Below are 17,302 nucleotides of genomic sequence, written 5' to 3'. Positions count from 1 at the left end.
CTCAACATCTTGCGTTTGCTATGGGCCTTGTGAGCTTTTGACACCTTGATTTCGGCCTTTTTTGCCAGTCTTACCTCCCACCTATCATGGAACATGTTGTTCGACGATGTACAGGTGTCAAGGTCAGGGTCAAGGTCAACCTAGGTCATCTAAGATAATTGCGTTTTAGGCAAGCTGAATTTACTTTTTGTGAAGTTTTTTGACTGCATTTTTGGTAACAGCTTCTCTGATCATGATTTCATGTAATATGGACACATAAATAATCGGTGCACACATCAGTATACACACAGACACACACAGACATACAAACACATATGATTGACCTTGACCTAGCTTGACCTGAAATGACCTCAGCAGCAAAAATCTGGTCTGGTAGTGTGACAAAGAGGTTCTAGCTGGCTTGGCACCAGAAAACGGCATCGTCATTGGTATATGATAAGCAGCGCACTTGATATCCAACGGTGACCCAAAACAGCAACATTTTTTAGTTTGACCTGACCTGGAAGGTCAATGACTGACCTGAGAAGGTAAAACTGGGTATCATTTGTCCCTTCCCAAAGAATCTTTTTGGTCTTTACCGCTAAGCTCTATCTCCAACAGGAACGAAATGGCGCGGGGGTGGCAACCACCCCCCCCCCCCCATGTGCGTTCTAGGATGGGAAAATGGCATGTGCGGGCGAGGGTTAAGTTTCGGCTCTCTATCGTCAGCGTGGTTGGAGCTATGGCGAAAAAAAACCTAATGGGGGCGGCACCCCCCTCGGCCCGCGAGGGGTAAATATCGAGGTCAAAGATATCGCATCTTGTGCATCTTGATAAGCTCTTTGGAATGCCTTTTGAATTTTTCCGATCCGACTATTGCTACCGGATATACGACAGGGGGCCCTTGCCTCTTTGGACCCTCCCCCCCCCAAGCGAAACCAGGAACCCACCAGACTTCAACGAGGCGCTGGTTAAAACCACAATTAACTGGTGTATATTCTATAGCGCGAGGGACTGAGGAAGGTGGCTCAACAGAGCTCTCCTCTCTCCGAAAGAACTGTCTCGATTTTTTAAAATTCAAAAAGCATTCGAATTCGATTGCATTGTTAGAATGTAGAGCGAACCCTTTTTTACCTCAATGTCACCGATGACGTCACAGGTCAGTTTAAAGTAAACATTTTCATAATTTATGGGTGTTTACTCTTTGTGCTCTGGCCGCTGAGAAGTTAAGTCACATGAAGCTCATATTTAGTTTGGACACTCATGAATGTATGCTATGTAAAAACACCATATGGGTGCCGAACAAGTATTTGATATGATTCAGAAAGGGCTCTATCTATAGACCCCCGTCTCTGTCCCCCACCACCCCTGCGTGGCGGTGGGCCGTAACACCATGCTTCATGCGCTCGTTCTTCATGTATAACACCTGAACAATTAAGATGCCTAGAATCATGTGTTCCAGATGGAAATCGCAGCTGTTCGTGAAGAAATGAACTTTTTGCGCGAAGAAATGAAGGCTCTGCGCGAAGAAATGACCAATCAACGTGAAGAGACGAAGGGATGTAAGAGCGAGGTGACTAATTTGAAGACGGAGATGAAAAGACAAAAGGAGGAGAACACCGCACTGCATAGTGAGGTGGTTCGCCTGCAGCAGGCAATGGTCGAGGAGCGCTCCACTCGCCAGGTGGTCGTGGAGGAGCTGCGGCAGGAGATCCGCCGGCTTACAGCGCCATTCGGCCGTCTGCAGGGGTGAGACTGGGAGGCAGCAGGGGTAAGACTGGGAGTAGCAGGGGGGGGGGGGGAACTGGCTGCGTGCACTGGTACGCGAATAGTCGTGGAGTGTTACTACTTTCCAGAATGAATTGCGAAGTGTAATGCCCTAAATTGACTCCTGGAAGGGTGGATAAAAATGGGTGCGGATAGGGGTACCCTCACAGGGAACAACGATAAGCTGTCAGAGGCAGGCCCATGTCACTCTACTTTTGATGACATCATATGGGGGCTTCAGGACAATAATGGCGCGGCGCGCCACAATCGCTTCAAAGCTACTTGCCAACAGTTGCCATTTTTGAAAATATTATTTTGAATAAAGTTCCAAGTAATAAAAATATTGTAATAAAGTTGTTGCATAAATCGATACCATATCTGAAAACTTACTGAAAAATGATTTATTCATAGTAAAAATATAAGCTCGATGCATTTTACGTTGCTTTCCTGCAACTGCAGAGAGTTTTTAAATCGTCTATATCTTCAAAACCGGCCATTTCTTAGTATATTGCTGCTCTTTTTTATCGCTAGAAAATTAGCTGGACTTTTCAATGACATCAATGGTTGAGCGATATATGTAGAGTGTCACCAACAATCTTCAAATGAAGCTAGTCATTTTTACGTTGTAAAGGAATGGAGTACCCCTTTCGAGCATCAGGGGTGACGTCACTCAGGATCTGTCTCTGATTGGTCGGCGGGGGAGTGACTGTACCTTCTATAGATGGCCTTGGTCAGAGGGCTGCAGGGCACGCACAGAAAACCTCAGCTGCCCTTGTACAGGGACCGGCAGTCGATATCAATGTTATCGGTTGTTTCTGGACAGGACAGACGGCTAGAGTTGGGGTTCGTGTACAGTAGCAACTGTGGGTCCCCGTACTTACTACACTCGGGGGCCGGGGGCAGGTTGATGTTCCACTCTTTATTCACCAGTTTCATATGGCTCAGCATTGGCAGCAGCTGCCTGGTACCGGTAGACTGTGCCGCTTCACTTACTTGTCAAGCGGCACGGCCTTCCCACACCTTATAACACCGGTCTGGGTCGGTGGCTGGAGGGCTGTGTGGGGAAGCCTCGAAGTGTTGGTCACTACTTCTGTGCTTTGTCCCGGTTACGCTGTTCGGCGTTCGGCGTTCGCGCGTTCGCGCTGTGCATTTTCGTATCCGTAAGTGTGTGCGTTTTCTTGTGTAGGTATTTCTTGTGTTATCTTCAACCAGCTCGGACTCGGAGTGTAATCGCCACGCCGATTGTGGATTGCTCTTGATCGTCAATACATACATACATACATACATACATACGCACGGGACGGGCTGCTGTGTAACACTATCCGTACTTGGCCGCCAGGCTGGTGCCACGAGAGCAGGAGGAGGGCGTCGAGACGCAGGTGCCACTGGATAGGGCTCAGGTGCGCGAACTGGAGGACCGACTGAACCAGGCGCTGGTCGACCAGAAGAGGGCGGAGGATGACCTGAAGGTAACTTACCTCTGCTGTCCACTTCGGGTTAGCATCGTTGAGGTGCAGTTTAAACGAAATTTTACCATAACAATTGCCAACCAGCTATTCTTTCGATGTTGGGGAAAATTGAGAAAATTTCATGAATTTCGGCAATTTGGAAGAGGTAAATCCCACAATTGTCCCACGTTTCTTTGATTCGCCAGTGCATGTCCTACGTGTGTCAGACATGAAGTCTGCGTCCCATAGACCTTCGTTCGCGGCACATTTGCCCTCACGTTCCGCCCCATCTTCACTCTACAAATCTATTTAAGGAATCGCGCGCCATTAATACGGCCACGGAGACCAGGCTGCGCGAGACTGAAGCGCGCAATGACGACCTCATCAGCAAAACCAGCGACCTGGAGCAGACCAACGCCTCACTGAAGAAGCGCTTGCACGAAATGGAGCGCACAGTAAGTCTTCGACCGCTTAGCCACTTCATCCCCTGCAAGCAGGGCCTCCAGGTTGTATACCGTATAGGAATAGTGCAATACATAGCCTGACTGTTATTACGAGCGAGCGAAGCAATCGAAGTCTTACGTAGAATAGCAGAAATTTCCGGGTATGATTGGCCAGCCGGACGTGGGTGCGCTTTTGCGAAGCTTATACATATATCCGCAACACCACTGAACCGATTTATGTACTTGCGGTAATTTTTTAGGGTAGCTCCTTGCCTGCTCCCGACCATAAGACTATGGCCGATGCATGTGGGTGACCATCATGCACGTACCACCGCCACGTGCAAAAACGAAGAGATGCCAGATTTGGTAATAATTGCAATCTCGGTAACTACTTGGCCGATTGCGGCAAAATTTGCAGTTGGGTAGGCAGTAGGCACCCAATAGGCACCCACCAGACAATGCATTTCCATTTGTATGGTTGGGTTTGTAAGCTACCTGTGCACGTGCGCACGTGCTCTGCAGAGGTAGCTTCCAGATCTAGAAAACGGTTGAACCGATTTCGCTCAACTTTGATACAAGGCTAGGGGCAGATAGAACGGTGCCGTGCAAAAGTCAGTTGGGATCCAGTTTGCACGTGCAAACGTGCAGGCTGCCGCTTCCAGATCTCGAGAACGGCTGGGCCGATTTCGGCAAAATTTGGTACACTGCCTTAGCCCGCGAGTTGCTGGGGGGGGGGACGTTAAACACCCCAATTTTTTCGCCGATCTTTAGCATAAAAACGGCGCCAAACTGTAGGGAATGTAGGGAACGGGGCTTACCTGTAGGGAATTGATTGAAGCTTATCCCTCGCCGGCACGCGCCATTTTGCGTCTTTCGACGGCACAAGGGCGTTGGTGCGATCCCCCTCGCGTTTGGCCCCTGATCGAACTAGGGCTTCGCAGAAAAACGAGCGTGTTGCCCGTGACGAGAGAAAGACGATGATACCTAATTTTAGGGTTCTAGTTCATCAGTTGACCTTCCAGTCAGGTCAATGACTCAATCGTCGGGAAAATCGGGACCTGTTAGAACGTTGTAAAGCGTAGCTGCTAATGTAAGTCATTATCATAGATGATGTCTTCATGCATTTAGGCCAGGTCAGGTCAGTTCAGGTCAGGTCAACCAGCCAGGTATTCGTGGTAGGTGGCAACCGCCTCTGACAGCTTCGTAACATGTTACGAAAGCACCAAAACTACTTAATGAGTGTTTAAATGCTTGCTTAATTCGAATTCAGCTAAAAAACTAGCATAGAAACATGTAAACTCGACAAAGTGAACCGATGTCATCAAAGGTCAATGGCCTGACCTGACCTTCTGGTGACCATGATCCGCACCCTAATGCATGGGAGCAACAGCATATCCCATGTTTGAAAGCTTAACCCGCGCATGACTGGGGTATTTTCCATAACGCGAGTGACTGGGGGGCGGGGGACTCTCCAGGGCTTCCCCCTCTTATCTCCGAAACTACCAAGCCGATCGTCAAAATTCAAACGGCGTCTGATAGCGCTGGAAAAACTGTCGCGTAAAACCTATTTTCATTGACCTCGAGGTCACCGATGGCGTCACAGGTCAGGTCAAAGTAAAAATTATCGGCATTTTTGTTTGTTCACAATTTAGGCTCTTGTCGCCGGCTGACAAATCCGATCAGGCTCATTTTTGGTTACGCATATATGCCTTAGATACCCTGATGGTACCGAACTTTTACTTTGAATTTTTGCAGGTCAAGGCCAGATCATCCTAGGTCACGAAAATTGTATATCATGTATCGGTCACGTGACGCATGTTTTATGGTCAATTTTACGCGTAGATTTCGAAAATAATGTCGTATGTGTCATTTAAGGTCATTTTAAGCTGAATTTACAGGAGGTCAGGTCAATTTCAGGTCAGAAAAGTTAAATTTTGGAAATGATTTTTTTCAAAAAAAGGGCATATAAGATGCAGTTTGAGCTCAGGAACACAATGGTACCATTTATGTAGGTATATTTCTTTACGATGTAAAAAACGTACTGAAAAATGGTTTTGAAAAGTATATAATTGTAAAATTTTGACAAAAAAGCAAATAACTTGGCTATTTTTGAAGATATTCGGCTAAAACTTGCTAGAGTAGTTCATCAGTGTGTTTTCTATCACATATTTTCCGTTTTTTGCAAAAAAAAATCAAAAAGTACCTATATTTTTTGTAATTTTAAAAACATTTTTCAAAATTTTAACTTGAAAATTTGAGATAGCAATTTGATAGCTACGTGTATTTGTAGTGCACTGATGTTAAGAAATTGGATCTAGCTTTAAAACTACGCTCTTGAGCCGGATCCTTTGACACCAACTGCATTTTTGGGTCAGGTCAGGTCACTGACCTATGACGTCATAAGTGAACCTCTGCACGGTCTTCAGATGTCGCAACTTCGCAACGCCCTCACTGCCAGAGGAGAATTGTAGGTAGGTCAAATAGTTGGTTTTCTATTCCACTTCTTTTCCCACTCTCTGAGGCGTCTGTCCTCCTCCCTCCCCCTCCTTTCTCTTCTCCTTTGTCGTTGTTTGGGGGCATCCGAGGCCACCGGCAGCGCCGGCCCTCTTCGCCCAATTTTTTTTATCCGGGTCGGTGTTTAGTTTTGAAATTTGCGGCTCCGCCCGCTAGTGATTCTTTATCTTTACTTACCACCACATATCTGCACCAAATTTCGTTTTCCTTTTCACGTTCTCGCCATGGCTGAGACCACCGACCCTGCACCAGGTCACCCTTCCGAGGAGCCCGCCGAGCTCCCCCCCTCCCAGGCCATCCCTGAGGGACCGGCTTTCCTGCTGGTAGCAAGGAAGGAGGGAAGTTTCAGACACACGAACCCCTTCTCCCTCCGCCGGTCTATCGACGCGTACATCGGACCGGTGAACTCACTAAAGGCACTCAGGAGCGGCGCCCTCTTGATCGAAACAAAGTCGGAAACCCAAACCCTCAAAATGATGCGAACGGCCTCCTTCAGAGGCACCCCAGTCACCATCAGCCTCGCCACCCGCCTGAACTCTGTCGAGGGGTCGGTCCGGTCCGACGCCCTCACCGAGATAACGAACATGGAGCTCCTTGAGGAACTACAGACACAAGGCGTCGTACGGGTCCAGCGCCTCCGATCCCGCGACGTCAAAAACCTCGGGCCGAACCCCACCGTCCGGCTCACGTTCAGCGGCCGCACCCTCCCGCAGGCCATCCGATGCGGGTACCTCTCCGTGCCCGTGGACCCCTGGGTCCCGGCCCCGCGCCCCTGCACTAAGTGCTGGAACTACGGGCACTCGAAGCGCGCCTGCCGTCGGCGCCAGCCCATGTGTGGCCGCTGCGGCGGGCCGCACGACGCGGAAACAGTGGCGGCGGAAGGTAATTTTGGATGGGGGTGCAAAGTTTTCACAAGGGGCCCCTCTGGAAGTTTTGGGCCCCCTTCATTTTTTTTTTTTTTGAGTGATTATTATTGATTTTATGAAAAACGAGGATTTTGGAAAACCATCCCTATACACACAAGTTCTGTAAAAGGTTCGAAATTGCAGTGTGGGTACCTCCCTAACTCAAATAATGAAAGCATAAAGAAGTAAATGCAGCTAGTTTTTTATCGGCTAATCTTTTAGTCTAGCCACCACCTGCAGCGTCTCAAACCACTTTTCTGGATCGGCAGTGGACCATTGAGGGCCCTACGAGACCGTTCCAAAAAGACCGTGTTTAGAAGCCCCTTGGAAACCGTCCACATAGAGACTCCTCCAGGGACCTACATGACTCCTCAGACTGAATGAGTCCTCCGATCAGGGTCGGTCCCTTTAAAGTTGCTGAAAGGTTTCAGAAGGCAGTATAGGCTCGAAAGTCTTTTGAGGGCTCTCAGAAACCGGCATCGCCATCGGACGCCAAAAAGCCTGTATGGAGGCCCTCCAAAGCCGGGATGGAGGCCACAGGAGCCGATGTTTAGCCTAAAGAGCCGGTATCGAGGACTGAATAGAGGAAAGAGGTCTCAGTGGGGCCTTCAGGGGCAAGCGTTTGAGCCCTAAAAGTATGCGTGGGGTCTTAGAGGCAGGTAGACCCCTGGGGTATGCACGGGGTCCCAGGAGCTCGCATGTGAGCCCAAATATTCGGCTGGCGGCTACTAGAACCAGCATGGGGATTCTTAGAAGCCGCTTAGACCCACATTTCATTGGTCATGAGTCCCAAGAGTCAATAGGGACCATAAAAGCCGGTGTAGGGCCCATGGCCCCATAAGTTCCGACATTGAGACTCTCAGAGGCCGGCGACGGGGCACCAAGAGCAGATAAAGTGCCTCAACAAGCCGACATGGGGCCTGAGAATCAGTGTGGAATTCCAGGGGCCTGCGTGAGCTCTCGGAGACCTTCGTATTTCGTAAGGTCCACAAAGGAACATTGGATCCTCTGAATCTGAACTCTGCGGGGCCCTCAGAGGCCAGCATGTCTCCTGGCACCTGCCTGCGTTGAGTTGAGACCCTCCGAGGCCGTCGTAGGGTTCATCAGAGGCAAGCGTTGGCTCTTGAAGCCTTCGTTAGGCCCTAGAAGCCGTCAAGAGGGCCCTCAGAGGTCAGCATGGCCTCTGGAGCCTGCCTGCGTCGAGGCCCTCAGAGGCCGTCGTGGGGCCCTCAGACGCCAGCGTGGGCCTTTGGAGCTTGCGTTGGGTCTTAGAGACCATCATGAGGGCCCAGAGAGGTCGTTTTCAGGGCCCTCAGTCCCTCAGGGACCGTCCTGGGGTCCTCAGAAGTTGTTGTGAGGGCCCTTAGAAGCCTTCGAGATTATCATCAGAGGTCGTCACGGGGATCCTTGGCCATAGTAAGGGTCTTCATGGGCCCTCAGATACCTTTGCAGGGCTCTCAGAGGCCTTGGTAAGACCGCTAGAGGCCATCGTTAGGGCCCTCAATAGACCGTTCCAGGGCCCTCAGATGCCAGCATAGCCCCTGCAGCCTAGTTGTGTTGGGGCCTTCAGAGGCTGTCGCTGGGCCGTCTGAAGCCAAATGGGCCCCCTCAGACTTGAGTTGGGTCTAGGGCCGTCACGAGAGCCCTCAGAAACCGTCGTAGAGGCCCTCAGAGGCCAGCGGGGCCCCTGGAGTCCTGTGGGACCCTCAGCGGTCGCCATGAGGGCCCTTAGTGGTCGTTATAGGGCCCCAGGGGACATAGGTCGTCGTGAGAGCCCTCAGATATCATCGTAAGGGCCCTCAGAGGCCGTTATAGGGGCCCTCAGAGGCCAGCGTAGCCCCTGGAGTCTCCTTGGGGGCCTGGAGTCTCTGTGGGACCCTCAGAGGTCGTCATGAGGGCCCTTAGTGGCCGTTGTAGGGCCCCAGGGGACAGAGGTCGTCGTGGGAGCCCTCAGAGATCGTCATAAAGGGCCCTCTGAGGCCGTCGTGGGGGCCCTCAGATGCCGCATGGAGCACCAAACGCGGCTCGGGACACTTCTAGCCGGTGTAGGGGCCCCAAAGCCTAGCATGGGGCGCTCCTGACCATAACTGGACATCCCGGATGATTCCACAACAGTGTTCGTTTCCCGATCACTGGTTTTCAGGAGAAAATGTACTGGATGGTTCGACGGGCCCCTTGTACGGATTTTGGGGGTGCAAAAAGATATGTTTGCACCCCCATATTTTTCGATGGGGTGCAGCTGCACCCCCTGCACCCCCTATTCCGCCGCCACTGCGCGGAAAAGTGCAGCGGGCCCGAACAGTGCCCCGGCTGCGGTGGTCCCCACCCGGCGTGGGACCGCCGGTGCCCTATCGCGGAGGACGCCAAGCAGTGGCACCGCGCGGAAGTAAAGAACCGCCGCGCGGAGGGGATCAGCCCGGGTGACCTACGCCCGAATCGCCTATTCCATCGAATGTCTACGCCCGGCTGACCTACGCCCGGCTGACCTACGCCCGAATCGCCTACTCCATCGAATGTCTACGCCCGGCTGACCTACGCCCGGCTGACCTACGCCCGAATAGCCTACTCCATCGAATGTCTACGCCCGGCTGACCTACGCCCGGCTAACCTACGCCCGAATCGCCTACTCCATCGAATGTCTACGCCCGGCTGACCTACGCCCGGCTGACCTACGCCCGAATCGCCTACTCCATCGAATGTCTACGCCCGGGTGACCTACGCCCGGCTGACCTACGCCCGAATCGCCTACTCCATCGAATGTCTACGCCCGGGTGACCTACGCCCGGCTGACCTACGCCCGAATCGCCTACTCCATCGAATGTCTACGCCCGGGTGACCTACGCCCGGCTGACCTACGCCCGAATCGCCTATTCCATCGAATGTCTACTACCGTACGGCTTGTCCGTGTTCGTGGAGCAGTCCCTGCTGTATTATCGAGTAAGGATTTACCCATTCACTACGCCGGCTGACTGGCGGCCCCATCCTTTGTTTGCTCTATTGTCGTCCGTCGCCCGCCGCGGCGGTGCCCAGGCCCGGGGGTCGCCTGGCGCAGCGGGGGGTAGCGTCCCGCCCCGCGGCCCCTGGCGCGGCGAGAGGTAACATGCCGCGGCGCACGGCACGGCGGGCCGCCGCCGCCGCCGCCGAGGGAGTGGACGCTGACAAGGATGAGGGCCGTGGGCCCGTGGCATCACCTGGGTTTGTATGGATTTTTGTTCATTTGGCCGGCTGGCTTAAGTCACCGATTACATTAAAAGGACAAGTGAAAATGAGCCCCTGCACGAATTAGTGTCTTTGCCAACGGCTATCTTCAATTGCAGGAGGGTGAGGAGGGGTCGAAAGAACCACCCAGTGATTCATCCCTTGATTGAGCTATAGGGAAAGCGGGTTTGGCGAGTGGAAGCCAATGAAATAAATTATTTTTGTCCTAAGAACAACTTGAACAGCCTTGACTTTTCCAACAACTTGACAAGAGTCATTGCCATAGTGCATCAAGTTTCAAGTTGAACATATTTTTTTGACAAATGTGAAGTAAAGCCTTGCTTCTCCGTCAAGTGACGGTGTATTCAAATAACCCGACCGTTGGGTAGCTTGAACAGTCTTTCTTTGCACGCCATGAAATAGTTATCTGGCTATCACCGATGTTGTTTGGTGGATAAACAAATAGGCACAACAGCTCTAACATAGGTACCTTATTGAAGAAAGATTAAAACAACAACAAAAATAACCGTTGCAGAATATCAATATCTGCTTGCTGCACACCAGCCAGTTGACAGAGGTTGGCTTCTCTCGTCAGTTGACAGATCGTCTATATCTCCGTTCGGTAAAACCTATCACAACCTTACCACATCTGTAAGAGTGGTGCAAATTGGATTTTGTACCTTCAGAATTCCGATTTTGTCCTATGCCCAAATCGTAATTTGGTTGGACAAAGGCAGCATGCTTTGGACAATATTTGTCAATCACTTGCAACACTTCAGCATTTTTATAAAGTAATCGTGCACACCAGTAAAACGCCTTTTGGGGCGACCAACGGAGTGAGCGGGAGGGTGGGCCTTGCACGTGCGAAATTGCGAGGGGTACCACCAAATAACTTGTGCACTGCACCCCAAGACCTACTAACCGGTCCCTAGTGATGTGCCAAATTTGAGCGCAATCGGCCCAGCCGTTCTCGAGATCTGGAAGCGGCACCCTGCATGTGCGCACGTGCCAACTGGGTCCCAACTGACTTTTGCACGGCACCCTGCCAACTGCTCCCTAACCGTGTACCAAATTTGAGCGCAATCGGTCCAGCCGTCTTCGAGATCTGGAATCGACCCCTGCACGTGCGCACGTGCAACAGCACCCCAAATCTGGCACATGAATATGCATGGCTTAGTGGGTGCCTACCTACAGGCTAACTTTCAGCTCAATCTTTCGGTAAAAAATATTTTCGGGTCATGTCAGGTCACCGAGCTATGACCTCACAATAGGTAAAACCTCCGACTCTTTTTGACAAAATCGTACATCTGGCGTAACTGGACGCGATCCCATCGACAAGAACGAAATTATTCTGTGTGACTTATGTCAGATTTTGACAGGACATGAAACATTACATCGTATATTGACCTTTCTAAGGTCAACAAAGGTCATCGACCTCGCATGTCTGTGTTTAGTGGGGTTTCTTGAGGTCCTGAATCCGAATCTGTGGTTCAATCTTCGTCTAAATGCTTTCAAAATTGTTCCTCGATCTTTACAAGGTCACCTCAGGTCAATTAGGACCGTCCTCGCCAGCGGCGGGTGTGACTCTCGTGTTCCCGGGGACTATGTCACGCCAGTAATGACTGAACTGCAGTGAACTATGCATCATTTTGTTGCTAATTCATTGAGAAACACGGTCGTGAAAGTTTCATGTTGATATCTTTCATAGATTTGCCATTATTGGCTAAATAGCTTGGAAAATTTTAGCTTTTCCCCGTAATTTGATCGTTGACTAGCCAAAACGGAGCCAAATATTGACCTAGGATAAAATATAGGTATCACCAGTCGCGAATACTCGTAAAGAGCAATCGACTTGTCTTTGTTGGGAAGCGCTAGGACGCTTAGTTTCGAAACGCCAGGAGGTCGGATCACCCCCCCCCCCCCAGGCCGCGTTACGAAAAATGCCCTGCCAGGGCGAGGGTTATAATAGCACGATCTAGTCGTCCAAAAAAGGTGTGTGATATTGATATGCAACGTAGCATTTGATGAGCGGCTTGGTAATAGTTAGATTGTCCTGCAGTGACTCAATTCAGTTTTTTTTTTATAAATTTAGCTCGAATGTTTGAATGGACGGATTGACAGAGCCGGAGCCCACGCTAAGCAGAGCTTGTTGCGTAGACCCCGACCCCTACCGTCCGATCGCGCAATTCCGGGTATCGGGAGAATTTAGATGTCAAAGTTTAACGTGCCCTTCAAAGCCGGACACGGCCTGCCCCACTCAACTGACTTCAACTGGCTGCGGCTGCTCCCACCAACCGCAAACCATCCCCGTCAGGAGTCTCAAATATCGAGCGCCGGAGCGTCTCGAACCCGGGCTCTCACTACCGGAAGTCCAATGCTCTACCAACTGAGCTACGGGACAGGCTACGGGACAGTTAAGTTCTGGAACACTTGCAAGCTATATATTAAGAAAATATCTAGGCGCGTCCAGTGAATGTTGGAAGGTTGGAAAGTAATTACACACAGCGAATATTTTCTACTCAGATCATGACGTTAAGTGTGTAAAATAACAAATGCAATAGCGATTGAAATGAACATTTTTTGTGAACAAGAGGTGCCAGGTGGATCATAGGTGGACCCCGGAAAAGAAAGGGAGATCGATTTCACCTGCCAACTTCGGTACCCTGACGCCATCTATGAATTTTCAAATTAATTTGAGTAATTTTATCACGCATTTTTGTAACATAATTAAACTATTGCCAACACGTTTTCGTGATATCACCAACGAAGAAACCGATTTATGTTGCATTTTGTGTGCTTCCTAATTCGATTACCTGTATCCGTCTTTTATTTTTTTCGAAATGGTTATATTTATGATTCATGCTAATATTTGGTTCATTCTGCATCGATCGGCAGTAATTATTTCAAAATTGGTTAAAAAAACATGGTCGTGGTGAGCAGTTGAAAAATGTTGTAGATATATTCGACAGGTATGTAGTAAAGAGCAAGTAGCATACGAATATATGCTACTTGGTCCGCTTCACTATATACCTATATGTTACAGGGAGTTTGAGAAATCCGTGAGTTTGCAAACTCCCTAGGGAGTTTGAGTTTGCGTAAACTCCCCTTAGGGAGTTTACGTGCCGTCCGTGATGTTAAAACAAAGGCGGCTAGTTGTAGGGCCTCGCACGCTGACAAAAAGCTTATAGATCATATGCACACCATAAATACCTTTTCTATTTTAAACTGTTCAGTGATCTATCCAAGCATGTACCGCCGCTTTATTTAGTCATACATTTATTTAGTTCACGTCCCAATTAGATCCGTTCCACTCAAGTGTGGCTATTCCAGAGTCAGGCTCAATATATCAAAGTAGAAACAGCTCAGTTGGTCACTTATGCTATAGTACAGGCACACGCACCAATTCACGCCCATTCCCACTCGGCCATAGACGTGTCATCGAGAGCCGGCGCTGCACAGCCAGCCCAGCTGCGACTGGCGCACGCTGCTTGTTTGTTTTTGTTTTGTTGGGTTAGGCCCTTTCGGTCTGACAAGACCATTTCAGAGCCGGAAGAATGATAGGAATTAGGGGGAGACATTGGTCTGGGCAGACACCCTAGGGCCTAGAGTCGCCGGGGCTTAGCCCGTCCGAATGGACAGGCCGACCAGGACCCCCCCCCCCCCCCAGCACCAGGGACGGCGCCACGGATTTCGCCTTGCGGGGCAGGTTTTCAGAAAAAGGGCCCAAACAAGATGGGGGCCAAAACTTTCCGAAATATCGTCAATACCGTCAATACTATGCAAGCCTTTATTTGTACAGGTCTCGCGAGATTAAGCGGTAGGTTTGGCACTTTTACATTTCCGGTTATATCTCAGAAACTAATCGATCTACAATGAAGTAATTTTACACGATCATGGCCGGCTTGTTACCCAACAAGTCGATCGCATCTTCAACACTTAAAAGCTTAAGACGACGAAGATATAACCTGAAGTACACTAAATTTTCTAGGTGCAAAACCTACCGCTAAAACCCGCAAGACCTGTAACGACCTACCATTCCCACAACCGTTACCTTCTACACTTGTATTTATTTTGTATTTATTGCATACCATCAACAGGTCCAGAAACCCAATAATACACAATAACACAAATACACAATAACTTTTGTGTTAAAGGACACACTCTTAACCCTCGCCCGTATTGGTGTTTTTCCAGCCACGAACGTATAGGGGGCGGGAGTCTGTTGGCCCCCCCCCCCCTTGCCGTTTCGCCCCTGATCAAGCTAGATCTTCGCAGAAAAAAACGAGCGTGCTGCCCGTGATGAGAGAAAGCCGATGATACCCAATTTTAAGGTCCTTGGTCATCGGCTAACCTTCCAGGTCAGGTCAATGGCCAAAAGTCGGGAAAAGCGGGGCATGTTAGAACGTCGTAAAGGTGGCTGCTATGGGTTTCTTTTTTTCGGGGTGATGATCACGAATATCATGTTAATAATGATCATAGATGATGTCTTCATGCATTTAGGCCAGGTCGGGTCAGGTCAGGTCAGGTCAGGTCAACCAGTAAGGGTTTTGCCGGGTATTCGTAGTAGGTGGCAACCGCCTCTGACAGCTTCGTAGCATGTTACGAATGCACCAAAATTACTTTGTAAATGTTCAAATGGTTGCTAAATTCGAATTCAGATCCAAAAACTAGCCTAGAGACATGTAAAACTCGAAAAAAGAAAACCGAGGTCATCAAAGGTCAATGACCTGATTTGACCTCCCGGTGATCTTGACACCCACCCTAATGCATGGGAGCAACATCATATCCCATGTTTGAACGCTTGAAACCACGAAAAGACTGCAAACGCGCGGCTGATGCGAGCCGACATACGCTGAATCGCGATTCCGGCCAAACATGGTCTCGAAAAGTAGGTCACAGGTCAAAGGCCATTAGGGTCAGGGTCATGAAATTTTAAGGATAGGTTTAAAGTTAATTAACACGAGGTTACTGAAAGTTTCGTCGCGATCAGCCGCTCTTTACGCGAGTAATTCGCGAAAAACCGAGGGAGCCGTTCGACAACAGGCAAGACATTGTTCTTGTGGTAACATGAATAAGTAACCTTTTTTGTTGGAAGCTGTTTACTATCCTGACCGACGAATTCCACGTAAACAATCTGAATCAGCCTGAGCAGCCAAAATTCTGAACAAAAACGTGTTTTCAATACTCGACTTTATCATGCCCCGCCTCCCGGCTGGAAAGTGACTCGGATGGACAGTAGCTCAAACAGGAGCTCGGCTCGACAGGGCGGCCCAAAAACACCGCTACCTACACGCATGACACAGGAGCGGCGCCTCGGGTAATGCCCTTAGGTTGACCTAAAGGCCCTCGCATGAGTGGTATGGGCCCTCTTAAGTATGGTACGGTTGACCCGGAAGGTTGACCGGCGGCCAGGGTTTAGTGCGGCGTACTCGCGGACGATTGCGATATCATAGGGACCCTATGAGGCCTAGTTCCTATGTTCCCCCGAGACTGGATATGGGCCCTCTGAGGTCTCGAATGGGCATTCGGAGACCTGTTACGCCCCATTAGGCCTAGTATGGACATTCTGAAGCCTGATATATGTAGGCACTTTGTGGCCTGATGCGGGACTTCCGAGGTCTGTTAGGATCTATGCGGCCTGAAATTGGCCTTCTGAGGCCTTGTAGGTGCCCTCCGCGGACTGGTCTGGGCCTTCGGAAACCTGTCAGGTCCCCATTAAGTCTATTATGAACCTTCTAAGGCCTAGCAGAGACGTCAGAGACCTGGCTTGGTCCCTTGAGACCTGATATGGTCTTTCTGAAGCCTGGTTTGGGCCCCTGAGGCCCAGTATATGCCTTCTGAAGTTCGGTAGATCCTCAGTTTGGCATGGCCATTGGAGCCCGGTAAAGGCCCTTTCTTGACTGGTAGGGACCCTCAGAGGCTTGATATGGACCTTTTTATACTACTAGGGGGCTTCTGAGGCCTGGTATGGACCCTCTTAGACATTCTAAGGACCTTACCAGACCTTTTAATGGCCCTCTCAACACTGTTGTTGGCCCTCTAATGACTGGTATTGACCCTCTCAGGCATGACACGGGCCCTCCCAGTTCTTGCAAGGGCCCTCTCAGTACAGCTGCAGGCCCTCGCATGAGTGGTATGGGCCCTCTCAGGTATGGTATAGGGCCCTCCTAGTCATTGCAACAGTCCTCTCAGTACTGCTGGGGGCCCTTCCATGATTGCCATTGACTGACATAACCCTCAGTAATATGTCAGGGTACGGGCCCTCACATAACTTGTGGTGGCCCCTCAGTACTGTTATGGGCCCTGCTGTGGGCCCTCTCAGTACTGATATGGGCCCTGTCACGGCTGGTGTGGGCCCTCTCAGGCATTTTACATGCTCTGGCGCTCCTTCCAAAGGCCATCCCGATGCGGGCCCTGTCATGACTGGGATGGGCCCTCTCCTTCTCAGGCATAATATGATGCCTCCCAGACCTTGCCTGGGCCCTTTCATATATTGAATGGGCCCTCTCAGACGTGGCATGGGCCCTCTTTGGCCCGGGCCTTTTCTACAGCCTGGGAAGATAGGACAGGGCCACAATCACCCAACATAGAAAATAAATGATTTTCTTTCACCTTTTTTGTTGCTAAATTGGGCACTTTTCCAAAACATGGGCCAAAGCCCGTAAGTTTTATCTTGGCGGCGGCACCTTGAGAAGGCCCCCTTTGGCTTGATTCCCCACTCCTCAAGTCATTTCTACAGCTCTGCCCAGAAGTCTTTTTTTCTGCATAGCCAGAGAGTATTCCGTCCATACCTGACCTGCTGGCTGAAAGAGGGCCCCAGTGTTCAGAGTTGGGGGGGGGGAGCGGCTGCCCCCCTGCCCCCCTGTGGCGCCGTCCCTGCCCAGCACTCTCTGCACCCGGCTACGGGGTGCAAGGGAGCAGCCTGCATGAGATAAAGGTGCCTGTCCAGCCCGGAGTGGGGGTTTCGGCGTGGAGGAGAAGGATTTCAGTGTCCTGATTCCTGAGGATGGAAACGACGGAGCGGAGGAGCACGTTGCTCCGAACCTCC

General features: G+C 50.4%; 1 protein-coding gene across 1 annotated transcript in view; it reads left to right on the top strand.

Moving 5' to 3' along the window:
- The first annotated feature begins 1,445 nt into the window (after positions 1–1,445).
- The window catches only part of LOC122368903 (lamin Dm0-like), a 38,962-nt gene continuing 23,105 nt past the window's right edge, over positions 1,446–17,302 (top strand). The window contains exons 1-3 of the mRNA XM_043343222.1: positions 1,446–1,728; positions 3,086–3,215; positions 3,509–3,649. Of these exons, the coding sequence (XP_043199157.1) occupies positions 1,469–1,728; positions 3,086–3,215; positions 3,509–3,649 (531 nt within the window). The 5' untranslated portion in view covers positions 1,446–1,468. The remainder of the gene's footprint in view (positions 1,729–3,085; positions 3,216–3,508; positions 3,650–17,302) is intronic.

The sequence above is a fragment of the Amphibalanus amphitrite genome, unplaced genomic scaffold (assembly GCF_019059575.1).
Source record: "Amphibalanus amphitrite isolate SeventyFive unplaced genomic scaffold, NRLGWU_Aamphi_draft 000988F_arrow, whole genome shotgun sequence".
Taxonomy (NCBI): Eukaryota; Metazoa; Arthropoda; class Thecostraca; order Balanomorpha; family Balanidae; genus Amphibalanus; species Amphibalanus amphitrite.
The sequence above is the reverse complement of the archived record's forward strand: the minus strand, read 5'-3'. Positions and strand labels throughout refer to the sequence as shown.